The sequence below is a fragment of the Scyliorhinus canicula genome, chromosome 4, assembly GCF_902713615.1.
Source record: "Scyliorhinus canicula chromosome 4, sScyCan1.1, whole genome shotgun sequence".
Classification (NCBI taxonomy): domain Eukaryota; kingdom Metazoa; phylum Chordata; class Chondrichthyes; order Carcharhiniformes; family Scyliorhinidae; genus Scyliorhinus; species Scyliorhinus canicula.
In genome coordinates, this window is record NC_052149.1 from 107,771,150 (window position 1) to 107,798,473 (window position 27,324).

Consider the following 27,324-nt stretch of genomic DNA (forward strand, 5'->3'; position numbering starts at 1 on the left):
CCAGCGGTAGTGGCAGGCCTGAGGGTGTGGCGGAAATTGAGGCAGCACATGAGACTGGAGGGGGCGTCCGTGTGGTCACCGATTTGTGATAATCACTGGTTCGCTCTGGGGAGGCTAGATGGGAGATTCAGGAGGTGGCAGCGGGCAGGGATTGAGAGATTTGGGGATCTCTTCATTGAGAGGGTTTCCAGAGCTTGGAGGAGCTAGAGGAAGAGTTTGATTTGCCGGGTGGAAACAGGTTCCGGTACCTGCAGGGATTTTATTCAGAGGCAGGTCCCGAGCTTCCCTTGCCTCCCACTAAGGGGGCTTGTTGCACGTTTTACTTGAGTGTAATTCACGTTTATTGGAGTGTATTAACACGCCTCCGTTTAAAGGCCGTGTGCTTAACACTGCTAGGCTCTATGTATGTATTTTCAGCTCGGGAGTCGCCAGGTGCCGTATCTAGACACCTCACAGATATTCCAAGGTCAGGTTCAAAGTAATAAAACGATACACCGATTAATAAGTTCCAAACGATTAGTATTTATTATTACAAATATAATAAATACACATGCACACGCTAAGGGACTAAGCTACAACTAAACTAAGCGATCAGAATACTTAACTAAACAGGAACAGGCAAGGTCAGGGAGCGAGGCCTTCGTTCCGATCTTGGTCTGCAACCTTCAGAGAGTGTGCTGGTCGCTGGGGGTCTAGTGGGGCTGGTTCGCGTAGCGAGCGTCGTATTGTCACTTACGGTTCGGCGGCTGTTGCTCAACGGCTGGAGTCAGGATACAAGTCGAAGTTCTGGGTCGAAGTCAAAGCCGGAGCACGAAAACAACAGACAGGACCATGTGTGGGGGTCTATCTTTATAGGGCCCCAATGTCCGTGCCTCTTTTGGGGCGGGCTTTCACCTTCAGGTATCGATTGGATCAGATCCTAATCGATATCTTTTGAATTCCCCCAATGTGAGGGTCTCTCCTCGATGGAGGGGGCGGTCTCTATGGTGGATACTTCTGGTGCCGCTCTGTCTGGACATCCACTTAAAGTATCTATTCAAACCCAAATGTTGCCATTGTGTGTGCCCAGATCTGGATTGCCTCATTAATATGCAAAGCGTTTTGCTATTAACACCTTTGGTTTGAGATCTTCCACCTGGCCAGAAACTAGTTTTGCTGCTTGCAAAATGCTAATCAGTCTTTGCAGACTGCTGTCTTGGCTAAACTGCTTTTTCCCTGCAGTCTTAGCAATTCTCCATCTTGTTAGCCCAGTGTCCATTTTAGGTGGCTACAGGCTACAGGATAAGGTGATGTTAAAAGCAGGGGCTGGGGAGGGGAGGGTCTCAGAAATAGATAAGGAACTGATGGAGTGGGGAGGGGTTCCAATAGGGGAGGTGAAGAGGAAGTGGAAGAGCTGGGAGGGGAGTTGGAAGTCTGGTTATGGGAGAAGGCCCTGAGAAGAGTCAATGCATCCTCGTAGTGTGCCAGGCATAGCCTGATCCAGTTCAAGGTGGTGCACAGGACTCATATGACTATGGCCGGATGAGTACGTTTTTTGAGGAGGTGAAGGACAAGTGTGGTCGGTGTGGGGGAAGTCCTGCGAACAATGTACATATGTTTTGGGTGTATCCGAGGCTGAGGGGATTTTGGCAGGGATTTTCAGATGTCATGTCAGAGGTCTTGGAAGGGAGGGTGACTCCGAGTTTACTGGGCAGCATGGTAGTATAGTGGTTAGCACAATTGCTTCACAGCTCCAGGGTCCAAGGTTTGATTCCCGACTTGGGTCATGTGCGGAGTCTGCACGTTCTCCCCGTGTCTGCGGGTTTTCTCCGGTTTCCTCCCACAGGCAAAAGATGTGCAGGTTAGGTGGATTGGCCATGATAAATTGCCCTTAATGTCCAAAAAGGTGAGGTGGGGTTGCAGGGATGGGGTGAAGGCATGGGCTCAAGTGTGGTGCTCTTTCCAAGAGCCGGTGAAGACTCGATGGGCTGAAAGGCCTCTTTCTGCACTGTAAATTCTATGACTCTATGAGTCCAGAGACGGCAATATTTGGAGTGTCGGAAACCCGGCAGCCCAGGGGGGAGAGAGGCCGATGTTTTGGCCATTGCCTCCTGGTGGCCCAGAGATGGATTTTGCTGGGATGGAGGGACTCGGAGCGTCCAAAGTCGGGGGTTTAAGTCAGTGACATGGCAGGGTTTCTCAGGTTGGAGAAAATTAAGTTTGCCTTAAGGAGTTCATTACAGGGGTTCACTCAGAGGTGGCAGCAGTTGATTGACTTTTTCAAGGAGAATTGACCATCAGCAGGGTGGGAGGCACGGAAGTGACAAATAAGGGCAGGGAATGTAATGTATGGGTAGTTAGGGTTTAGGGCTGGGGGTGTTGCATATGTTATTGTGGGGTTTTTGCACGTGTTGGATCTCTGTTGTTCAAAATGTTAAAATTATAAATGCCTCAATAAAATATTTTCTAAAAAATAATAATAATATAGGGTCTATTTATAATGCCTATATAATTATTGTATTGGAAACTTTTACGTTAATTTTAACTCCAGCAAGTAGCACATGAGTCCTGAGTTTCAGTGGGAAGATGGCCCATTTTATCAGCGAGCTGCATTAACAACCAAGCAGCCACCCAAGTCAAGTGAAAGAGGTACCAGGGCTGGATTTTACGGTCCTCCAGCCGCGTTTTTCTTAGCGACCCGCCGTTCGCTGGCAGTGGGATTCCCTCTTCCCATCTCTTGTAAATGGGATTTCCCATTGAAACCACCCCACACTGCTAGGAAACCCACGAGCAGGGGTGCAATGTCTCCAATACATTTTCTCCAATAAATAACATTTTACCAAAAGCAGTACACGCAGAAGGAAAGTAATAGAATTTCACTCTTTGATGGGTAAACGGAAACTATATGGGGTGATTGTATATGTTTTTTCTTTATATTCGGTACTTACTTCCTATCTACAGCATCTACCACTTTGACGTCAATGTTCTGTTCATAAAGTGTGCGGAACATTCGTTACCTCCTGTCTGTCCTGCGCTTGAGGTTTATCATGAATATCTAAACACAAGTTCACATTAACTGATTATAGGTACTGACTTGGTGGTGATACCTGCCACTTTGAGGGCTTTTACATACCGTTGATGTTTTATCCCTTCAATCAGGCACACTGGGAACATTTTCTTAACACACAAGGTAAACCACTTGCTTTGAATACTTGCTGTGTTTTGTTTAGAACCAGTCTTTAAAAAATGATGGTGGGTCAACATCTAATGGCTAAATTATCAGTTGTCGTAACATTCTCACCGCCACTACCCACTCATCAACAAAAGATAAGTAATAATGATTCAAAGTCAAATAATTTTATTCTTTCAGGTGGATGGGAAAGATCCCATAATACCATTCAGGTGGATGGCAAAGATCCCAAAATACCATTCAAAGTGTAAGGAAGTTTGTTGATCGTTCTCCATCAATCGATGAGCCAATGAGATTAACGCATTACTCTTGTCATTTGGTGAGTCTGGATTATCACAAGACTCTTAATCAATGAGTAATTGGCATTGTTGCAAAACTCATCAATCGATGAGTCAACAGGATTATCACACTACTCTGTCAGTCGACCCAGTAAATATCTCTTGCTCTGCAGTTTTTGAGGTCAGATGTGAGATGGAATACATAATGAATGAAATCACAAACATATTTTTAAAAAATAAATTTAGAGTACTCAATTAATATTTTCCATGAAGGGGCAATTTAGTGTGGCCAATCCACCTACCCTGCACATCTTTGGGTTGTGGGGGCGAAACCCACACAAACATGGGGAGAATGTGCAAACACGGATAGTGACCCAGAGCCGGGATCGAACCTGGGACCTCAGCGCCGTGAGACAGCAATGCTAACCACTGCGCCACCATGCAGCCCACAAACATATTTATTACTCAAAGCAGAAAGTGATTCAACGCTGAATTTGTTGTTGGCAAGACCCAATATTTTATCCTTCTCCCAGAAGCATCGCTTGTGGCAAGTTTGAATCCTGCGCCTAAGTTGACAGGCTCTGGCATGGTGTTGGTGTAGGATGGGGTGGGAATAATGGAAGTGCTAGTGTATCGTCAATTCCTGAGCTCAATGCCATATGTAAGGATCCAATCATGACCACCGGAAGATCCGTTGGGTGGACAGAATACTCAGCACATTCATGGCTATGTTTGGGAATGGCTTCAATTAGGGCAGATAAGTGAATATACGGGGTTCTGTAAGAAGGGATAGCGGAGAGTGGTGTACAGTGTGTTGGAATTCCAAGGTGCTATTCCACACTGTGAGCAGAAATGGGTTTCTCATTGCAGTTCTCCCTGTATCGTATTTCCCTCTATCTCTGTCATAGTGTTGTTGGAGGGGCTGAGCAATCGCTAGGGCGCAAGAGTGGATCAGAAGGCAAGTTGGTTTGGGTTGCACTTACACCTCTTGGGAGTGGTTGGGAGGATAGGATTTAATCAGCTGCCCCTTTAAGTCCACGGAACCTATTTGTTGTGGAAGGACACATCCAGTAGTGAAAAACAGTTTTCATTGAAGAAAGGGGCTGGTTTAGCTCACTCAGCTAAATCGCTGGCTTTTAAAGCAGACCAAGCAGGCCAGCAGCACGGTTCTATTCCCGTACCAGCCTCCCCGGACAGGTGCCGGAATGTGGCGACTAGGGGCTTTTCACAGTAACTTCATTGAAGCCTACTCGTGACAATAAGCGATTTTCATTTTTCATTTTTTCATTTCAGAAAGACTGCAGACTGACACACTATTTATAAAACACAGATCCTCCCCATGGGGAGAGGCAGTGGATCCAGCAGAAAATGACATTTGTTATTTAGCACACTCCTACATTCCTCATTGATTCCTCTAGTTTGTTGTTGCTGAGGTTCGAGGCAATTAAGTTTGAATGTTTTGCAGGATTTGCATGGGTGACACTTTCAATTGTGACTAATGTGATAGACTTTCATACATCCCGATTTTATGGAGGCAATATTATGAGCAATGAAAGAAAAACGCGACATCAGCTATTACATTTACCAAGAGCTAAGGGAGCGATTTAAATACAATCTGAATTAACTGCTGTTAAGCCAACAACAGGGATTCAATTAATTAATTAACCAGTTCATTAGTCAGGTCCTTTTTTAATTAATGGATTGATTTTGCTTACAAAATGTATCAAATGAATTTCCAGATGCAATACTAATAATTAGAGGCCAAACTAATGCTTCACGCACTGTTCTATTTATAATGCCACCAGCATTGGATTTCCAAATCCAGTGGCAAGAAAGACAGTTCAATGGGGAGCACCCTCTGCCAAGCCAACGTGTCTGACATTGAGTCATTACTCACTCATAACCAGCTCCACTGGGCACAACATAGCGCTCATATGCTAGGCACCAGCAAAGCAACTGTTCGGTTTGGAACTCAGTTGTGGCAGGAAATTCGCAGGAGGACAGCGGAAATGCTTCTGGATGGCCTCATAACATCCCTGAAGATATCAAACATCCACACCTCCTCATGGGGAGGCATTGGCTTGTGACCACCAAAATGGTGAAGGGTTATTCGGCAAGGCACCAAACAAATCAAGCGGCTTCTTCGGGAACACGCAGAGGCCCAAGTCAAGGCATCGGAAAGAGCAAACAAACTTCCAAACATCCCACTTAAGCGATCCTTCAAGCACCACCTGTCCATGTGTGGCAGAGGCTGCAGATCACTCATTGAGCTGATCCACCATCTTTGAACGCAACAAACTGGAGTGGAAGCAACTCATCCTCAATCCCAAGGGAGTGCGTAAATAAATGTTTTTATAGTAATATCAATCTGTTCATGTTGTTGTTATATCACAGCTGTAAATAAGCTTTTCAATCGATTATCACATGTTATAGTATTTTATTCCACCACAACTACATTACTATAGCTAAAACAGTCAAGGATGAGTTTAACCAACACAATGGACAGTAATTTTGATATATTATATTCCTGGAAGATTATTATCCTTGTGGAATAGTCGGTTACAAAGTAATTTAATTCTGAGCAGTAGCCTGTACCTCCTGAAGCTAATTTAGACCCAAATTCTACTCATTGGATTCTGGTTTGCTGCAGCAAAGATCACTCTAAAAAGTTGGATTTTCAGCTCTAACTCTTCATGGTCTTTCATACTTCAGTAATTGTTTCTGACCAGATGTTCAGCAATGACTGTGTGGCCCTTTCTCTTACCTCATCGAATCCCATCTTGTCCGCATGTTTAACAGGTATAGAAACATTATTGGAAGGTTCCATGGGGGGATGGTCAACTGCAAAACAAAGGGGCAATTAGCAGTGCACGCAATTGGCTGTAGTTTATATAGGGCGCGATTTAACAGAAATGTTTCAAAGTGTGGTAGTGAGGGGGAACTGTCGCAAGCTTCCTGATGCTTGGCCAGGCGAGGCTATAAAACATTAATTAGTCTACATAACGAGGCTGCACGAGCTTCACACTGCAAATGATGGTCCCACGAGCTGGTTCTCCGGGACCGCGCCCACCAGACCCCACTAGGAAAGGGGGAGCAGCACTTAAATCACTCCTACACAGCCAACCCCACACAGCTTGCAGCCATGCCTCCGAGAAGACCTGCCCACGATTCGGGGATGATGACCTGGGAAGATTACTGGACGCGGTCGAGGTAAGAAGGGATGCCGTGTTCCCCCCACAAGTGTCTCGGAGGGTCAGCCACAGTGCAGCCTGTGCCTGGGAGGAGTGGCCGTCAGCTCGGGGAATGTGACCAAGTGGACCGGCACCCAGTGTTGTAAGAAGATCAATGACCTCCACCGGGCTGCACGGGTGGATTGGCACTGGACCCCCGCCCCACCGACCCCCCCCTTTACAAAAATGCGCCTGGCACTCTCCCCACCCAGCACTGTTTTGTGCCCTGGCCCACCCATATCCAGCAGTGCAACCCACGCTACACCCCCCCCCATACACCACCCCAGGCCACCCGCTCCTGCGATGAACAACGTGTGAAGCTAACACTACCAACCCCCCTCCCATCCCGTGTCCCCACAGGAGAAGTTAGCCTACAGCAGATGGGAGAGGGCGCAGACGGGTGGTGGGATGCTGGACATTGGAGTCCTCAACCTGTCCGAGGAACGGTACCTGTAGGTCGCGAGGGAGGCTGAGGAAAGATTTGTCACCAGTGTAGAGGTCAGCATAAGCTGCAGAGTTTAGGGTCCACCAGCCCCCACCCAGATGAACTGTCATACATGAGTTGTTAATGCCATACAGAATGACCCATCTCTCCCACTGACCACATGTCCATTTTCCCGCAGGATCCTCATCTGACGGTACCGGCCCATCCGGGGTGGTTGTCCTCACCCAACCCGCTGCCCACGAGAATACCTCGGAAGAGAGCTCCGAGGATGCCACCGTTGTGCGTCAGTCACAGCTGTCATCCCACCTTCCACTAGTGCCGAGACATACACATCCATACGCAATGGTAGTGGACAGGCTTCTGGGGCATATTCTGGTGAGCACCACAGAGTTGTTGATGCACATCTGGTGGAGGCAAAGGCTACAGTCGCAGGAGATGGTGCTGGCAATGCGTGGCACCCAGGGCAACATTTCTAGGATGGCGACTGCAGTAGAGAGCCTGGCGCACAAAGTTGGCAGCATAAGTGGAGGTGTCCAAGGCGCGGCTCAGTCAGTGATGGCCATGCCTCGATCGTGTCACAGTCGCTTGGAAATGTGGCCCAGTACCAAGCGGACCTTGATGAGGCACTGCGACCGGTGGGCGTTGGTGAGGTCCTCCAGAGCACATCCCGATTGCTAGGGGAGGTCTCCCAGTCTCAGGTGGGGCATAGCCGAGGTGCTACGGAGCATGTCCTGGTCATTAGGGGACATGTCCCAGTCGCAGGTGGGAATTACCTGGGCGCTCCAGAGCATGTCCCAGTCACAGAGGAGCATCATCGAGGAAGTTGACACTGTGCTGCAGACATTAGGGAGCCACCAGGGATGACAGAGCTAGATAATACAGGGATAGCTGGGGTTCGATTCAGCTACCCCACTGTCCTGCGGTGAACTCCAGGGCCATATGAGCATCGACTGGGAGGAGGAGACGCCATGTGCCAACTCAACACGATCTCATGCGCCCCCCCCCCCCCCCCCACCCGACAGCAGCGGACCCCAGACGCTGTACTCCAGACACCCGTACGTAAGATTACCTGGACTGGGTGCTGGTCCCCTTCGTAGTGCACACATCCATCCTCTGGTTGGGCAAATGTCCCCGATGCTGGGGCCCAGTCCTGGAGTTTTTGAATGTTGGCCACTGCATTCGTGGTATTCCCTCCTGCAGTGTTCATGCACAGTATTGAGGCATCCCGGTCGATTGGGATGCTAGGCAACAAGCCCCACATGTTACATGTTACGCCTACCCACTGGGATCCACTTGGGATATTTGAAGTACTCATGTAACTACGATTGCCAATTCCCTATTTGCAATAGCCTTCAGCTGCGCAGATAGAGGCCTCCGCGGTCAAGGGGTTTGGGGAATTTACGGGTGGTGGTGGGTGGCACAGGTGGTAATGGCAGACCCACGGGTGCTGATACACCCAATCCTCCCTCTCCCCCACAGCACAGCCCAGACCATGGGCACCCACAACCGCTGTTCCGCAACCCCCCCCCCCCCCCCCACTACAGATTGCTGCCCATCTCGACCAAGGTTGGCCCCCCGCTTCCTTCCCCACCCCCCTCCAGGCTCCGGGATAGCAACCTTAGTATCCCCAGGCTCTTTGCCTGTGAGCGAAGATGGCTACTCACCTTCTTGGGTCCCAGCAGCAGTCCTTCCGCCATCTTCACATTTTTTAAGCGGAGTACTAACCGGTGCCCGCGTGACTACTTGTTGTGGAGGCCGTTAAATAAGGGATCTCTCCCGTTAATTGTATGGAGATTGGGATTAAGTGGTATTATTGGTTTCTTGCCACGCTACTGCGGGATGCGAACTCTGCCAACGCCAACGGGCAGGTTAGATCACAAACAGATGACTACCGGTGGCGACATGTTGGTGGAAGTCGCACGTTGGTAGCTCCTGCTTACGGCTCAGCTTGTTGGTACTTAATGCCCGATCCCAGAGGCAATTTTTAGATGAACAGACGCAGGAAATTTAAGGAAGGAAGGGGATGTCTAAAAACAGGAAGAAAGCCACCGTGGAAAAGGGGGCATGCAAAAGCTGGCCCTCGAGTGAAAGTCCTCAGCCTGGCAGCAGGAAAGAGGGAGGTGGTAGCTTAGTGATATTGTCACTGGACTAGTAAACCAGAGACCCTGAGTAATGCTCTGGGGACCTAGGTTCAAATCCCCCCACTGCAGATGGTGAAATTTGAATTCAATAAAAGTCTGGAATTAAAAATGTCTAATGATGACCATGAGACCATTGTTAACAGTCGGGAAAAACCGAGCTGGTTCACTAATGTCCTTTAGGGAAGGAAATCTGCCATTCTTACCTGGTCTGGCCTACATGTGACTCCAGATCCACAGAAATGTGGTTGACTCTTAACTGCCTCCTCAAGGGCAATTAGGGATGGGCAATAAATGCTGCCACAGCCTGCGATGTCCACATCCCATGAACAAATTTTTAAAAAGATGGTGTCGGTTGAATCGCCCTACACAGTGGAAAAGATGACCAAAGTGATGGCCGTGGAATTTGAGAAACAGTTTGCCAAACACATGGGGTGATGAGGAAGGAAATAATGGCAGCAATGAATGTGTTGGTGGGTGCGAGAGCAGGGAGAGAAGCTGAAGTGGGTAGAGGAAACTTTGTCGCAGCATAGCAACCAGTTCACCTTGATTGGTGAGGAGCTGCGGAGGGTAGTGGAGGCCAACAGAGGACTGAGAGCGAAGGTGGAGGACCTGGAAAACAGGTTAAGATGGCAAAACCTAAGAATTGTGGGCCTGCCCGAAGGGGTGGAGGGCCCGAGGCCAACTGAGTACTTAGCCAAGATGTTGGCGGAGTTGCTGGGGAGCGGGAAAATCCCTCCCAGCATGAACTGGATCAGGCTCATTGGTCATTGAGGCCTAAACTGAAGGCGAATGAACTGACCACGGTGGTAATAACTTGTTTTCACAGGTACCATGTGAAGGAGAAGGTCCTGAGTTGAGTGAAACAGAAACAACTAGGGATTTTTCACAGTAACTTATTTGCAGTGTTAATGTAAGCCCAGTTGTGACAATAAAGATTATTATTATTATTATTATTAAGAGGTGCCTGCCGAGTTGCGCCAGCGTGGGTTACGTATGGTCCCATCTAACAGGACATCGGAGTTCTGGCTGCGGGGGCATCCTGGTGGGAGGATCCGACTTCCGGGGGGGGGGGGGGGGGGCTCCACGTCTGGCTTCCGAACGGGGCCTACCGGTCGGCGGGCGGGCTAGTTCCATGGGGGGCCTATGTTCCTCTGCACCGGGCCAATGTAGGGCTCCGCCATATTGCCCGGGGGCCAGAGCGGAGACGGGAACCCTTGCACATGCACGGCTTGTGCCAACCGTGGTGCGCATGCATACTCGCGGCGGCCGTGGTGCGCCGGCTTTCGAGCGCCGGAGCAGCAGACACCACTCTGGCGCCGTACTAGCCGCCTAGGATGGGGTGAATACATGGGCCTGGAGGCCCATTGATGCCGGAGTGGCTCGCGCCGCTTTTGACGCCGGTGGCAGAACTTGGCCGTGGGATAGGAGAATCCCGGCCAGGGTATCTTTGTACGCAGATGATCTATTGCTGTATATTTCAGAGCTGTGTACATCAGTGGGGAACATAATGGGACTTCTCCAAAGATTCGGGAAGTTTTCAGGGGAAAACCTACATTTTGAGAAGAGTGAATATTTTATGATGCCCCGGCTGTGAGTGGAGGCAGGAGTGGGGGCTGATATTTTGCAGGGCGACAACCCACTTCAGGTATCTGGGGGTGCAGGTGGCGCGGGACTGGGGGTGGGGGCTCCATAGGTACAACTTCACTAGCTTGGTGGGGAGGGTGAAGGCTGACATGGCAAGATGCGACAATCACCCTCTGTCATTAGCTGGTCAGGAATAGACAATTAAAATGAATGTGTTGCCACGATTTTTCTTTTGTTCCAATGCCTGCCGGCCTTTTTACCCAAGTGGGCAGTGCGGGAACGGCCCCGCAAACCATGTACATGTGTTTTGGTCCTGCCCGAAGTTGGAGAGGTATTGGAGGAAGGTTTTTAGCATCTTCTCGGGGGTACTACACATGGACTTGAAACCGGGTCCCCTAGAGGCCATTTTCGGAGTGTCGGACCGGCCTGACCTGCAGGCGGGTGCAGGGGTGGATGTTTTAGCCTTCGCCTGGCTGATTGCCTTGAGGCGGGTCCTGTTGGTAGCACCAAATGAATGATTGGTGATTCATTATGATTTGGTTGAAAGTGAATATAATGACGGCAACTCATGGAAAATATGGCCGTGACTGGACAATCCCGGCAGCTGGTTGGGCTGGAGCTGGAATACCTCACCCTATAAATCAGGAAATGACCTGAATATAAGAGTTACTGCAGGGTGTTATAAGACAGACGAATTGAAATAAAGAAGTAGTGATTCATCAAAGCTATCTAGCCCTGGGGTACTTTTGTCAGTGCATAATATAGATGCATTTATTATATATTCCCACCAAGCAACTCCCCAAGACTCTTTTGGCAGCACCTTCCAACCCCTTGACCTCTACCACCTAGAAGGACAAGGGCAGCAGATGCACAGGAACACGACCTGCAAGCTCACCTCCAAGACACCCCCCATCCTGACTTGGAACTATATCGCTGTTTTTACACAGTCATTGGGCTAACAGCACTGTGGGTATACACGACATGGACTGAAGCTTTTCAAGAAGGCAGCTCACCACCACATTCTCAAGGGCAACTTGGGATGGACAATGAATTCTGGCTTAGGCTGCAAAGCCCACATCCCATGAACAAACAGAACCATATTAACTTGATTGACGATTTACCCCAACTTTTTGCCAATGTGGTAAAACTTGGATAAGACTGATGGACAGCTGGACATTATGTAACTGAATCAGGATATTTGGCCAAGTGTGACATTGTGCTATGTGATTTGAAAGTGGAAAATCAGCTGCAACCCTCCTTCAGCCCCTGCCGTCAAAGACAGGTCAACTTGTCATTTATTCATTTTATGTCTGCGGGGTCTTTATTGTGATCTCTGTCAACCCTTTATACCAGAGAGCCAACTACATACACATCGTGCAGGGAGAAAGGAGGAGGGGCCTCACTGTCCTGAAAACATGCAGAAACATGGGGCGAAATTCTCCGCAGACCGACGTGACGCCCATTTCCGGCGGGAAAAAGCGGTGCGGATGACTCCGGAGTCGGGGCCTTCTTTTAAGCTGGCAATCTCCGTTCCCGAAAGGGCCAGCAGCGGACTGACGCAATACGCGTCAGTTTCACCCGCTGCGGAAGTGGCGAGTCCCGGCGTTTGTGTGGTGGGGAGAGAGAGACCCGGCGTTTGGCGGGGGGGGGGAGGAAGAGGAAGAGAGAGCCCGCGTTTGGGGGGGGGGGGAGGAGGAGGAAGAGAGACCCCGCGTTTGGGGGGGGGGGAGGAGGAGGAAGAGAGACCCGGCGTTTGGAGGGGGGGGGAGGAGGAAGAGAGACCCAGCGTTTTGGGGGGGGGAGAGGAGGAGGAAGAGAGACCCGGCGTTGGGGGGGGGGGGGGGGGGGGGGGGAGGAAGAGAGACCCGGCGTTTGGGGGGGGAGGGGAGAGGAGGAAGGGAGACCCGGCGTTTTGGGGGGGGGGGAGGAGGAAGAGAGACCCGGCGTTTGGGGGGGGGGGGAGGAGGAAGAGAGACCCGGCGTTTGGGGGGGGGTGGGGAGGAGGAAGAGAGACCCGGCGTTTGGGGGGGGGGGAGGAGGAAGAGAGACCCGGCGTTTGGGGGGGGGGGGAGGAGAAGGGAGAGACCCGGCGTTTGGGGGTGGGGGGGAGAGGAGAAGGGAGAGACCCGGCGTTTGGGGGGGGGGGTGGTTGCGGAGTTGAGAGGGGGAGAGGGAGAGAGGGGGGGAGGGGGAGAGGGAGGGAGGAGGAGAGGGAGGGAGGGAGGGGTAGAGGGAGGGAGGGGGAGAGGGAGGGAGGGAGGGGGAGAGGGAGGGAGGGAGGGGGAGAGGGAGGGAGGGAGGGGGAAAGGGAGGGAGGGAGGGAGGGAGGGGAGAGGGAGGGAGGGAGGGGGAGAGGGAGGGAGGGGGAGAGGGAGGGAGGGGGAGAGGGAGGGAGGGAGGGGGAGAGGGAGGGAGGGAGGGGGAGAGGGAGGGAGGGAGGGGGAGAGGGAGGGAGGGAGGGGGAGATGGAGGGAGGGGGAGAGGGAGGGAGGGGGGAGAGGGAGGGAGGGGGAGAGGGAGGGAGGGAGGGGGAGAGGGAGGGAGGGGGAGAGGGAGGGAGGGAGGGAGAGGGAGGGAGGGAGGGGGAGAGGGAGGGAGGGAGGGAGAGGGAGGGAGGGAGGGAGAGGGAGGGAGGGGGAGAGGGAGGGAGGAAGGGAGGGGGAGAGGGAGGAGGGAGGGAGGGGGAGAGGGAGGGAGGGAGGGAGGGGGAGAGGGAGGGAGGAAGGGAGGGGGAGAGGGAGGGAGGGAGGGAGGGAGGGAGGGGGAGAGGGAGGGAGGGAGGGAGGGAGGGGGAGAGGGAGGGATGGAGGGAGGGGGAGAGGTAGGGAGGGAGGGGGGAGAGGGAGGGGGGAGAGGGAGGGAGGGGGGCGGTTGCGGCATTCAGTTGAGAGGAAAGGCGGGTTACCTGCGTTGAGTTGAGAGGGGAGAGGGGGGTTGCGGCGTTGAGTTGAGAGGAGAGGAGAGGAGGGGGTTACCTGCGTTGAGAGGAGAGGAGAGGGGAGGGGAGGGGGGGGGGTTACCTGCGTTGAGAGGAGAGGGGAGGGGAGGGGGGGTTACCTGCGTTGAGAGGAGAGGGGGGGGGGTAGCGGCGTTGAGAGGAGAGGGGGGGTTGCGGCGTAGAGTTGAGAGGAGAGGAGAGGAGAGGGGGGGTTACCTGCGTTGAGAGGAGAGGGGAGAGGGGGGGGGTTGCGGCGTAGAGTTGAGAGGAGAGGAGAGGAGAGGAGAGGAGAGGAGAGGGGGGGTTACCTGCGTTGAGAGGAGAGGGGGGGGGTTGCGGCGTAGAGTTGAGAGGAGAGGAGAGGAGAGGGGGGTTACCTGCGTTGAGAGGAGAGGGGGGGGGAGTTGCGGCGTAGAGTTGAGAGGAGAGGAGAGGAGAGGAGAGGTGGGGGGGTGTTGCGGCGTAGAGATGAGAGGAGAGGAGAGGAGAGGGGGGGTTACCTGCGTTGAGAGGAGAGGGGGGGGGAGTTGCGGCGTTAGAGTTGAGAGGAGAGGAGAGGAGAGGGGGGTTACCTGCGTTGAGAGGAGAGGGGGGGGGTTGCGGCGTAGAGTTGAGAGGAGAGGAGAGGAGAGGGGGGGTTACCTGCGTTGAGAGGAGAGGAGAGGGGGGGGAGTTGCGGCGTAGAGTTGAGAGGAGAGGAGAGGAGAGGAGGGTTACCTGCGTTGAGAGGAGAGGGGGTGGTTGCGGCGTAGAGTTGAGAGGAGAGGAGAGGAGAGGTGGGGGGGTTGCGGCGTAGAGTTGAGAGGAGAGGAGAGGAGAGGGGGGGGAGTTGCGGCGTAGAGTTGAGAGGAGAGGAGAGGAGAGGAGGGTTACCTGCGTTGAGAGGAGAGGGGGGGGGGTTGCGGCGTAGAGTTGAGAGGAGAGGAGAGGAGAGGGGGGGTTACCTGCGTTGAGAGGAGAGGGGGGTTACCTGCGTTGAGAGGAGAGGGAAGGGGGGTACCTGCGTTGAGAGGAGAGGGGAGGGGGGTACCTGCGTTGAGAGGAGAGGGGAGGGGGGTACCTGCGTTGAGAGGAGAGGGGAGGGGGGTACCGGCGTTGAGAGAGGGGGGGGCGGCGTTGGAGGGGGTAGGGGTGGTGAGGGGGCTCCCCCCCCTAACGCCGCACCCCCCCTAACGCCGCACCCTCCCACGCCGCGCCCCCCCCACGCCGCACCCCACACCCCCCCAACGCCGCCCCCCCCCCAACGACGCACCCCCCCAACGCTGCACCCCCCCCAACGCCGCACCCCCCCAACGCCGCACCCCCCCAACGCCGCACACCCCACCCCCAACGCCGCACCCCCCACCCCCAACGCCGCACCCCCCCAAACGCCGCACCCCCCCAACGCCGCACCCCAACGCCGCACCCCGCCCCAACGCCGCACCCCCCCCAATGCCGCACCTCCCCCAATGCCGCACCCCCCCCCAACGCCGCACCCCCCCACACCGCACCCCCCCCAACGCCGCCCCCCCCCAACGCCGCACCCCCCCAACGCCGCACACCCCCCAACGCCGCACCCCCCCCAACGCCGCACCCCCCCCAACGCCGCACCCCCCCCAACGCCGCACCCCCCCAACGCCGCACCCCCCCAACGCCGAACACCCCACCCCCAACGCCGCACCCCCCCAACGCCGCACCCCCCCAACGCCGCACCCACCTAACGCCGCACACCCCCCCAACGCCGCACCCCCCCCAACGCCGCACACCCCCCAACGCCGCACCCCCCCCAACGCCGCACCCCCCCAACGCCGCACACCCCCCCAACGCCGCACCCCCCCCAACGCCGCACCCCACCCCCCCCCCCCCCCCCCCGCCCGAGGTCACTGAACGCCGTCAACCATCATCAATGGTTGACGCCGTTTTAAAGCTACTCTGTCACGTCGGTGGGACTTCGGCCCATCCGGGCCGGAGATTTGTTCAAAGTAAAAAATCAATGACATCCCGCTGGCGCCAGCTGTTTTCAGAGGCTGCCGGCGGGATTTGCACAACGCCGGTTTTTGGCCGCTGGGAGAATAAAAAACCCGGCGGGAGCGGGATTAATGCCGCAGTCGGCCGATTCTCCGACCCTGCGTGGGGTCGGAGAATTTCGCCCATGTTCCGAATCTGATCAGGACCAGGAAATGTACTTTAAACAAATTGGGCGGGATTCTCCGTAGCCCGGCAGCGGAATCCGGAACGGCGATCGGGCAGAGGGTGGCTCCCGATGCTGAAATCGCGGCAGGCACTGGTTTGACGCCGGATCACCATGCTCCGGCCCCCTCCAAATTGACGTAATCGAGACGCACGACGCGCGCAGTTGCAACCCCATTGGAATGTGATGAGTGGGACCACACGCGATGTTCCGCCTCTGATGGTGCGGGTCTCGTGTAGCGTCTGTGGAGGGAGAGAGAGGGCATGCGGGCAGTGTCCAGGACCGCAATACTCAGCCGAGATCTGTGCCGCCGGCCGGGGGTGCTTCTGCCAGGGCTGGAGGGAGTGGTGGGGGGTGGCCAGGAGGTGGGCTGTGGGGTCGAGGTGGACGGATACGCGGTCAGCACAATTGGCGCCATCTTTTCCAGCCCGATCGATGCGTATGGGGGGGGGGGGGGGGGGGTGTAGGTGTATGCATGGCTGCATCCTGTTAGCCCTCTGCATGTGCAGCACGAGCCTGGTTATTCTCCAACCATTTTTTGTGCGTTCCACAGGTTTTTCACGTGACGCCGGTGCTAGCCCCTCACCGGTAGCAGAATCGGTGAGGGTTTTGCGCCGATTACCTGTCATGAAACACCACAGATCCTCTGTTGGCGTCAGCACTTAGCCTCAGGAACGGAGAATCCAACCCTTGTTTAAAAATCCAGAGATAAATGTCTCATTATCAATGCTCATTTCCCTCTTCAAGAAATAAATACCAGCACCCCCAATGTAACGGCTGCTGTTTGCATGTCATTTCCTTGAAATCTAATGGAATAAAAATGGAATTTCACTTCTGCAGTTGCCTTTGATCATCAATCTGAATCAGAGCTGCTTTCAAGTTATATTTTTTTGCCGTTGCCAAACCTTTTAAAAATGAATTAATCAGAATACTGAAGTATATCAGGTTGGCATATGGCCTTTCCATGTTTGTGCTGCATTGCTCTCAACATTGGGGCAGAAGCTGGTTATTTGTTGAAATGCTGTTTGGTCATTTATCTGGAACTGCTGCAGTATTCCACTGGGAAAGGGAGTGAGTTGCATCAACAATATAGCTGTAAAGAGGTAGAAACACTTGAAACAAAAGTAATCAACAACTTCACGTCCACATAGTTAACTGCCACCTACTCTTTTAAACTGCTTAATTGAAATGATCTGATAACTCCACTTATTTCCACTTCCAAAACAAAGGTCATCACTAACAAATCCAGCAGGGAATTCAGGAGAAAACTCTTTACTCAGCAGGTTGTTAGAATGCGTAACTTTCTACCATAAGGAATCAATTAAGGAGAAATTAGATAAGTAGATGAAGGAGCAAATAATAGGAGGACATGCAGGTAACGGTTAAATGAAAGAGATCCATGTGGAGCATAAACATTAACATACCTGCAGGGTCAATTCTATGCAATTCATTAAAATTAACTTTTTGCTTAATTCATATGATTATTTAGCATAAAAAACCCCAACTTCAAATGGCCACGAATATAACCTGCACTGTGTTACTTTGTAATACATTTGAGTATATCTGTTTGGTGGTTTTCTCCAATTGCTCAATGCCACACAGCAGAGGCAGTACCAAGGAGATCAATAGTGTCCGGTTTCTGTCATGCTAATGTGAATTGTATTGTTAGTGCCACTGACACAGCTACAAGTCTCATCCTTCCCTCTACACCTTCCCTTCCAGGAAATGGAGCAGGGAAAGGCACCTCCTAATCAAAAATAGGGCTTCCTATTCGCATTAAAATTTGGCACGGGTATATTTTTAAATTAAAATTTGGTAAAATTAAGCTGTTAATATTCTGCAGTGCTGGTCAATCAGAGTAAGCTCCAAATGAATTGGGAAGCTCAATAGCGTCTTGTTTGTCGTTCAAACCAATTAATTTTGCTTGATGAAAAAGTCCATGACCGTTACAATGTCAAAATGCCATTGCTCCATAGAAACATTGCCTGTTCCTCCTCTAGCTCGGATGAATACATGACAAATAGACTCAGGTACACAGGTGCATTTTATCGTCAATCATTGTCTAAAGACGTGCAGGTTAGGTGGGGTGACGGGAATGGGAGTGGGCCGAGGTAGGGTGCTCTTTTGGAGGGTTGGTGCAGACTCAATGGGCTGAAAGGCCTCATTCTGCATTGTAGGGATTCTAGGGATTGCTTGGCTTAATACCCCTCCCCTCTCCCGTATTTGGTCCATCACAGGCAAGGGTTAATAGCCTCCATCGCCAAGATCTTTACCAAAATAGTAGCCGCTTGTCAAACCCGAGGATCCATGCCAAAGAAAGGCTATTGCTGTCTTCAAAGTCAGAAATAAGCAAAGAAAGTGGATAAGGAACAGATCACATCCAGCCTTCAGGGTGTGAAAGCATGTTCGCAAACGCACACTTAGCACTTTAAGCACTGTCACCTCATTAATCCATTTAATCACCAAGATGTGCCAAAAGCTGCTATAAATGTGAAATATAAGCTCTCTGGGCTATATTATGAGTTTTTTTTCATCTCTATACATCCTCTGGGGCTGTTTAGCTCACTGGGCTAAATCACTGGCTTTGAAAGCAGACCAAGGCAAGCCAGCAGCATGGTTCAATTCCCGTAACAGCCTCCCTGAACATGTGCCGGAATGTGGCGACTAGGGGCTTTTCACAGTAACTTCATTTGAAGCCTACTCGTGACAATAAGTGATTTTCATTTGTTAATTTTCTGAGGCAGAGATGAAAAGGGATTTATTGCTCAATCTTCACCTCATATTCCAGCCTTCAACAAATTCCGGCAGGGATTCCTAATGGCCAAGCAAACTGCAAAGGGTCAAAGGTTCTTGAATGAATTGTAAAACTGATAAGCCACAGGACTGCTCCCAGCAGCTCAATGTAAAAAATGTATCAGCTGCCATTGCAATATTCAGATCAAAGGTTTGTACCCATTTGGCCAACCTCAGCTATTGTGGGTCTAAGTGCCACAATTGGCCTCAGCAGCTCCAAGTTACAGATCAGAAAAGTGACAGCGCCAGGATTGTTGTGCACAGTGACCACCGGTGGCAGCGTGCCAGGTCAACTGATACAAAATTAGCTCTGATACCAAGCTGTGGTAGAATTGTCCAATGCTCCAGTTTCTGCCAGGTTCTCTGGTTTCCTCCCATAGTCCAAAGATGCGCCGGTTAAGTGGATTGGCCTTGCCTACAAATTGTCCCTTAGTGTCCAGGAATATGCAGGTTATATGGGGTTATGGGGATAGGGTGGAGATTGGGCCTAGGTAGGGTGTCTTTCAGAGCTTGGTGCAGACTCAATGGGCCGAATGGCCTCCTTCTGCCCTGTAGGGATTCTATGCCTTCTAGAATCTGGTTTTCAAGTTTGCTGCTGCCTTTTGAATACATATTTTGCTGGGTTAAAAATCACTCTGAATGTTGCTCTTTGACAATATGAGTCAAATGGAAATGCATCGATTGTATCTTGTATCTTCGTTGTGCATGAAAAAATGGTCACAGAGCATTGGGAGACTGATGCTGTACTAAATTGCTGACAAAATGAACTAAGCATTTTTGTCTCCAGACGCCAGCCCAAATAAGTCAAATTCACTTTTTGTTTTTCTGATCATTTATAAAGGTCAAGATGCCTGAAGTGTTGTCAGCGTTGGGACTTCATGAACTAGCAGCTGTTTTACTCACAGCTCCTTTCCTATCAGTTCAGTGAATTTTATGGATATGATTCTCCTCGCTGTCCTATCAGCAGCTCAACTGACCCATTTGTCATTATTATTGCAATTTCCCACCTGCCCTCCTCAAAGTTAATTAATTTGAAGTCAATCGGACATGAGGAATTAATTTGAAGTCAATTGGACATGTGGGCAAGTTTCCAATTTCTCAGCTCTCTTCAGCCAGTTGGTCTCACACTAACTTCAAATTCAAATCTACATCAGCTAGTTTTCAAGAAACTGTTGAAAGACTCAGGTGCAATTTGTGTCTCAAAGGGATAGATGTGACTTTTACATCTCATCATATAATCATTGTTTTTCCTGACCAAATCCAATGCCCTGATTTGAATGCCCAGTCAACTAGGCCAGTTGGACTGTCCAGTGTGAGAAAAATTCCCTTTTCAACAACTGTGAATGGTACCTAGAGGACAGACAATCGGTTCGCTGTAAGAATTCAAAAATAGGTGTTGGAAAACCAGTAGTGTTACTGGGCCTGATCAACCTCTCCCCAATCTCTTCTTCACCATTTAAAAAAAAAAAAAAAATTTTTATTGAAGAATTTTGTATTTATACAACAACATTGAACCATAATAAAATATCAACAATAACAATAATGATAGCAATCATAAACATTCGTCCCACCTCAATGAACAACACAACATATTAACAACTTAAATTAACACAATGTTAAGTTACATAACAATAGAAAAAAAAATAGAAACAATAATAAGGAACCCTTACCTCCCCCCGCCTCCCGGGTTGCTGCTGCTATTGACCAAGATACCTATCTTTGAGCCAGGAAGTCCAGAAAAGGCTGCCACCGTTTATAGAACCCTTAGATTGATCTTCTCAGGGCAAATTTGACCCTCTCCAATTTTATAAATCCCGTCATGTCACTGATCCAGGTCTCCACACTTGGGGGGCCTCGCATCCTTCCACTGCAGCAAGATCCTCCGCCGGGCTACTAGGGACACAAAGGCCAGGACACCGGCCTCTTTCGCCTCCTGCACTCCCGGCTCCACCGCAACTCCAAAAATCGCGAGTCCCCACCCTGGTTTGATCCTGGATCCAACCACCCTCGACACCGTCCCCGCCACCCCCTTCCAGAATTCTTCCAGTGCCGGGCATGCCCAGAACATATGGGCATGATTCGCTGGACTCCCCGAACACCTGGTGCACCTGTCCTCACCACCAAAGAACCTATTCATCCTAGTCCCGGACATGTGGGCCCGGTGCAGCACCTTGAATTGGATGAGACTAAGCCTCGCACATGAAGAGGAAGAGTTGACTCTCTCCAAAGCATCCGCCCAAGTCCCGTCCTCTATCTGCTCCCCAAGTTCCCCCTCCCATTTAGCCTTCAGCTCCTCCACTGACGACTCCTCCACCTCCTGCATTACCTGAAAATGTCAGACACCTTCCCCTCTCTGACCCACACCCCCGAAAGCACTCTGTCCATCGCCCCCCACGAGGGCAGCAAAGGGAACTCCTCTACCTGTCGCCTAGCAAACGCCTTTACCTGCAAGTATCTGAACATGTTCCCTTGGGGGAGCCCAAATTTATCTTCCAGTTCCTCCAGGCCCGCAAACCTCCTGCCAATAAACAGGTCCCTCAATTTACTGATGCCCACCATTTGCAAACCCCTAAATCCCCCATCAATGTTCCCCGGGATGAACCGATGATTTCCACCCAATGGAGCCTCCATCGAGCCCCGTTTCCCCCCTATGCCGTCTCCACTGTCCCCAGATTCTTAGGGTCGCCGCCACCACCGGGCTCGTGGTATACCTCTTAGGAGAGAGCGGCAACGGTGCCGTTGCCAAGGCACCCAGGCTCATACCTCTACATGACGCCATCTCCATTATTTCCCCCCCCCTCCCCCTCCCCCCTCCATCACCCATTGACGCACCATTGACACATTGGCTGCCCAATAGTGCCCCAAAAGGTTGGGCAGCGCCAGCCCGCCTCTATCCCTCCCTCGCTCCAGGAAAACCCTCTTCACTCTCGGAGTCCCATGTGCTCACACAAAGCTCAAAATACTGCTAGTCACTCTCCTAAAGAAGGCCCTGGGGATGAAGGTGGGCAGGCACTGAAAGAGGAACAAGAACCTCGGAAGCACCGTCATTTTGACGGACTGCACCCTCCCCGCCAACGACAATGGCAGCATGTCCCACCTCTTGAACTCCTCCTCCATCTGATCCACAAGCCTGGTGAAATTATGCTTGTGAAGAGTCCCCCAGCTCCTGGCCACCTGCACCCCCAGGTATCTAAAACTCTCCCCTGCCCTCCTAAGCGGGAGCCTACCAATTCCTTCCTCCTGGTCTCCAGGGTGCACCACAAACACCTCACTCTTGCCTAAATTTAGTTTATAGCCTGAAAAGGTCCCAAACTCAGCTAGCAGCTCCATCACCCCCGGCATCCCTCCCACCGGGTCCGCCACATACAGTAACAGGTCATCGGTATACAACGACACCCTATGTTCCTCCCCACCTCGCACCAAACCTCTCCACCTCCCTGAATCCTTCAACGCCATCGCCAACGGCTTGATTGCCAATGCAAACAACAAGGGGGACAGGGGGCAACCCTGCCTGGTCCCTCGGTAAAGCCGGAAGTACTCCGACCTCCTCCCATTCGTGGCCACACATGCCATCGGGGCCTCATATAGCAGCCTCACCCATCTAATAAACCCTTCACCAAATCCAAACCTCCCCAACACCTCCCATAAGTACATCCACTCCACTCTATCGAAGGCCTTCTCCGCATCCAGCGCCACCACTATCTCAGCCTCCCCCTCAATCGCCGGCATCATGATGACATTCAACAATCTCCGCACATTCGTGTTCAGCTGCCTTCCCTTCACAAACCTGTCTGGTCCTCGTGTACAACCCCTGGCACATAGTCCTCTATCCTGGTGGCCAGGATTTTTGCCAGCACCTTGGCATCCACATTGAGGAGAGATATGGGCCTGTATGAACCACACTGCCGGGGGTCCTTGTCCCTCTTTAAGATTAACGAAATCAGCGCCCGCGACATCGTCGGGGGCAAAGTTCCCCCTTCCCATGCTTCATTAAGTGTCCGCACCAGCAAGGGGCCCACTAGGTCCACAAACTTTTTATAAAATTCCACCGGGAACCCATCCGGCCCCGGCGCCTTCCCTGACTGCATCTGCCCGATCCCCTTAACTAGCTCCTCCAGCTCAATCGGCGCCCCCAACCACTCCACCTGCTCCTCCTGCACATTCAGGAAAGAAAGCCCGTCGAGAAACCTCTCCATTCCCCTCCTCTCCACCGTTGGCTCCGACCGGTACAGTTCCCCGCAAAAGTCCTTGCAGACCCCATTCACCTCTACCCCCTTCCGCACCACATTCCCACTCTTGTCTGTCACTCCAGCAATTTCCTTAGCCGCATCCCGCTTGCGGAGCTGATGAGCCAGCATCCTACTTGCCTTTTCACCGTGTTCATACACTGCCCCTTGTGCTTTCCTCTACTGTGCCTCCGCCTTTCTAGTGGTCAGCAAATCAAATTTAGCCTGTAGGCTGCGCCTCTCCCCCAACAGTCCCTCCTCTGGTGCCTCTGCGTACCTCCTGTCTACCTCCAGCATCTTTCCCACCAGTCTATCCCTCTCACTCCTCTCGCTCCTCTCCCTGTGTGCCCGGATGGATATCAGCTCCCCACGAATCACTGCCTTCAGGGCTTCCCAGACCATCCCCACCTGGACCTCCCCCATATCGTTCACCTCGAGGTACCCCTCAATACTTGCCCGGACCCTCCTGCACACCTCCTCCTCCGCCAACAACCCCACATCCAACCGCCACAACGGGCGCTGGTCCAAGACCTCGCCCATCTCCAACTCTATCCAATGCAGAGCGTGGTCGGAGATTGCAGTGGCCGAATATTCGGCCTCCTCCACTCTCGGAATCAGTCCTCTACTCACCACGAAGAAGTCTATCCGAGAGTAGACCCTATGTACGTGGGAGAAGAAAGAGTACTCCCGTGCCCTCGGCCTCACAAACCTCCATGGATCCACCCCTCCCATCTGGTCCATAAACCCTCTCAGTACCTTGGCTGCCGCCGGCCTCCTACCCGTCCTAGAGCTGGACCGATCCAGTGGAGGATCCAACACCGTGTTGAAGTCCCCCCCCATAATCAGACCTCCCGCCTCTAGATCCGGGACCCGTCCCAGCATACGCCTCATAAAGCCCGCATTGTCCCAATTTGAGGCATACATACTAGCAAGTACCATCTTCTCTCCCTGTAGCCTGCCCCTAACCATAACATGCCTACCCCCCTTATCCGCCACCACCTCAGATGCCTCAAACGACACATTTGTCCCCACCAGAATCGCCACTCCCCGGTTCTTCACATCCAACCCAGAGTGGAAAACCTGCCCCACCCACCCTTTCCTCAGACGGACCTGGTCCGCCACCATCAGGTGGGTCTCCTTCAGGTGGGTCTCCTGAAGCATTGCCACATCTGCCTTTAGCCCCCTCAGATGAGCAAGCACCCTCGACCGCTTCACCGGCCCATTCAATCCTCTCGTATTCCAGGTGACCAACCGGATCAGAGGGCGTCCCGCCCCCCTCCCCCGTCGACTAGCCATAGCCCGTTGACTGCCCGCCCCAGGCCAGCACCCCCCGCCCGACCCAGTCCCCACAGCGACAACACCTCACCTCTGTCCCCCCGGCCCACACCAGCTCCTTCCTGACCCTGGCAGCAGCAACCTGGTATTCCCCTTTCCCCCCCTTCCTCCCCCCCCAGGCTAGGAACCCTCCTAGCCGCGAACCGTCCTCCATTGTACTTCCGTGGGTCAGCTAACTTCTGCTGACCCCGGAAACTCCCGCCAAAAACCCGACCCCTCCCAAAGTGGGATCATCCACCATCCTCTCCTTCCTCCAGGCACCGCTGCAGCGCGGGGAAGAACCAGTTAAGGCCCCCCCCCCACCCCTCACCCCCGTCATCGTCTCCACCCCCCAGCCCCGCAACGCGGGAAACCAGAGGAAAGCCCGCGCTTCCGCACTGCCCCACCACACCCTTCTGACACAGCTCCCAAGTACCAGCCCTGCTCCATACTCCCAACCCGATATAGAATACAACAAACCCCCCCAACCCTCCCCGGAAGATACAAAACTCAAACAATGCCCCCCAACAAAAAACAGAACAACACCCCAATAAATAACCATATCAAAATTACAAAAGTACAGAAAAAGAGAACACAGCAACAGCAGAAACCAGCAATAAAGTATTACAACCGACCCCGCAACCCCCAACCCCTAGTTCGAGTCCAGTTTCTCTGTCCGCACGAAGGCTCACGCCTCCTCCGGAGAATCAAAATAATGATGCCGGTCCAAATAAGTTACCCACAGGTGCGCAGGCTGCAACATTCCAAACTTTATCTTCTTCTTGTGGAGAACCTCTTTCGTCCAGTTGAACCCGGACCGCCGCTTAGCCACCTCCGTACTCCAATCCTGGTAGATCCGTACTACCCCATTCTCCCAATTGCTGCTCTTCACCTACTTGGCCCAGCGCAGCACACACTCCCGATCACTGAACCGGTGGAACCTCACCAGCACCGCATGCGGGTGTTCGTTCTCCTTAGGCCTCCTGGTCAGTACACTGTGGGCTCCCTCCAGCTCCAGGGGCAGATGGAAAGATCCTGCCCCCCACTAGCGAGTTCAGCATCGTAGCCACGTAGGCTGTCAGATCCGACCCCTCCAGCCCCTCCACAAGGCCCAAGATCCTCAGATTTTTCCGTCTCATGCGGTGATCAAGCTCCTCGAAGCGGTCCTGCCACTTCGTGTGGAGTGCCTCGTGCCCCTCCACCTAACTCATGAGGACCACGGCCTCCTCCTCTCGTTCAGTGGCCTGCGCCTGCAGCGCCTGGATGGCAGCACCCTGGGTCGTCTGAATCTCCGAGAGCTTTTTATTTGTTTCCTGCAGAGAGCTCAGTACCTCAGCCTTGAAATCTGCAAAACAGCACAGGAGAGTAGCTTGCTGCGCCTGGGCCCACTGCTTCCACTCCTCTGGTGCTCTGCCGGCCGCCATCTTGGAATCCTTCCCCCGTTTCTTCTGGGGAGCTGCTGCCGGTTTTTCCCCCTTTCCACTCCGAGTTCGAGTCATGAAATGCGGAGAAAGTCGATCAGCACACCTTCTCCCACCGGGAGACGTCGAAAAAATTCCGTTTTGGGCTCTAAAAAGAGCCGAAAAGTCCGTTTGAATCGGGAGCTCCCAAATGTGCGGCTTCCTACGTCATCGCCGCCACCGGAACGACCTCTTCTTCACCATTTTTCTTCATAAGTCACAGACTGTGATGCTAACTTTTAACACCATGTGATGCATATCCCGATCCAGGACACATTTATACCATAATTGCCAAATCGCTTAGCACTGACATAACAGGAGCAGGGTGAAAAAACATTTAGAAAATACAATTGCACTTTCATTGGAAAAAAAAAGATTCTACAAAACGAAAAACGATCTTGGACTTTTCCCATGGCCCCGCCAGTGGGTTAAATGGTGGACCCTCGACTGCAGAAAACCACAGCAGTAGGTGGATGGAGCATCTACAGGGGAATCTCCAGATTCAGTGTCATCCAGGAGATCCATCTTCCAGCCTCAGGGTGTTCGTGGAGAACCAGCTTCTTTTCCAGATCCATCTTCTTTCATCAACGGTGGGTTAATGATGTTGGGCATCTTTTCAATATGGCACCAGATATGATGGCGGGACTCATGCCATCATGCTCACCCTTCCATGGAATACGGCACTAAGCCCCTGGGTGCATAACTAATGAGGTTGGGGCCTAAAGATAAGTGGCGGGATTCTCTGTTCCTCAGTGTTGACACCGGAGTAGGATTTGTGGACTTCTGCGACAGCAAAACCGGCGCCGCACCTGGACCGATTCAGCGACTGTTGAGGAGCCAGCATTGGCATCACGTGGGACACATTTGATTCAATGTAAAACGGTGCAGGATTCGCCTGGTCCGTGATTGACACTCAGGAGGCTGACAAGCTGCAGATGCATCTACATTCTTCACTCCTCACACACACACTCATCCCAGCCAAAAATATGGCACTGGTTGCGCTGGAGTGCACCCATTCCACTGATGAGTTGGCTGGGGCCAGAGGGCACCTACTCCCTGCAGAGCTAGCGGAAGCCCGCCAGCTTGTGGCATGGCTGTCAGCAAACTATGGCAATGTTGGACACTTTCCATACCTCCTCTCTCTCCCTCATAGCCACGACACCAGTTTCACGATTTTTAAAAGCACAAGTGAGTCTCGCCTTTGGGAATTTGCCCCACTGGAGGCAGAGAATCGCGGAGGCCCCGAAGGCCCGCTAATTAGATACGAATAGCATTTACTATACGTGCGTTCTGGAACATAGAATCACAGAATGTACAGTGGAGGAGGCCATTCGGCCCATCAGATCTGCACCGGCCCTTGGAAAGAGCACCCTACCTAAGCCCACACCTCCACCATATCCCTGTAACTCCACCTATTCTTTTTGGACACAAACAATATTAGTTTTAGTTATCTTTTGGACACTAAGGGCAATTTAGCAAGGCCAATCCACCTAACCTGTACATCTTTGGACTGTGGGAAGAAACCGGAGCATCCGGAGGAAACCCATACAGACACGGGGAGAATGTGCAGACTCCG

General features: G+C 52.5%; 1 protein-coding gene across 1 annotated transcript in view; it reads right to left on the bottom strand.

Moving 5' to 3' along the window:
• The window catches only part of LOC119964894 (procollagen galactosyltransferase 2-like), a 132,724-nt gene that overhangs the window by 33,944 nt on the left and 71,456 nt on the right, over positions 1 to 27,324 (bottom strand). Inside the window, exons 3-4 of the mRNA XM_038794988.1 lie at positions 6,212 to 6,288; positions 2,928 to 3,034 (exon numbers count right to left, since the gene is read on the bottom strand). Coding sequence (XP_038650916.1) covers positions 2,928 to 2,989 — 62 coding nt within the window. The 5' untranslated portion in view covers positions 2,990 to 3,034; positions 6,212 to 6,288. The remainder of the gene's footprint in view (positions 1 to 2,927; positions 3,035 to 6,211; positions 6,289 to 27,324) is intronic.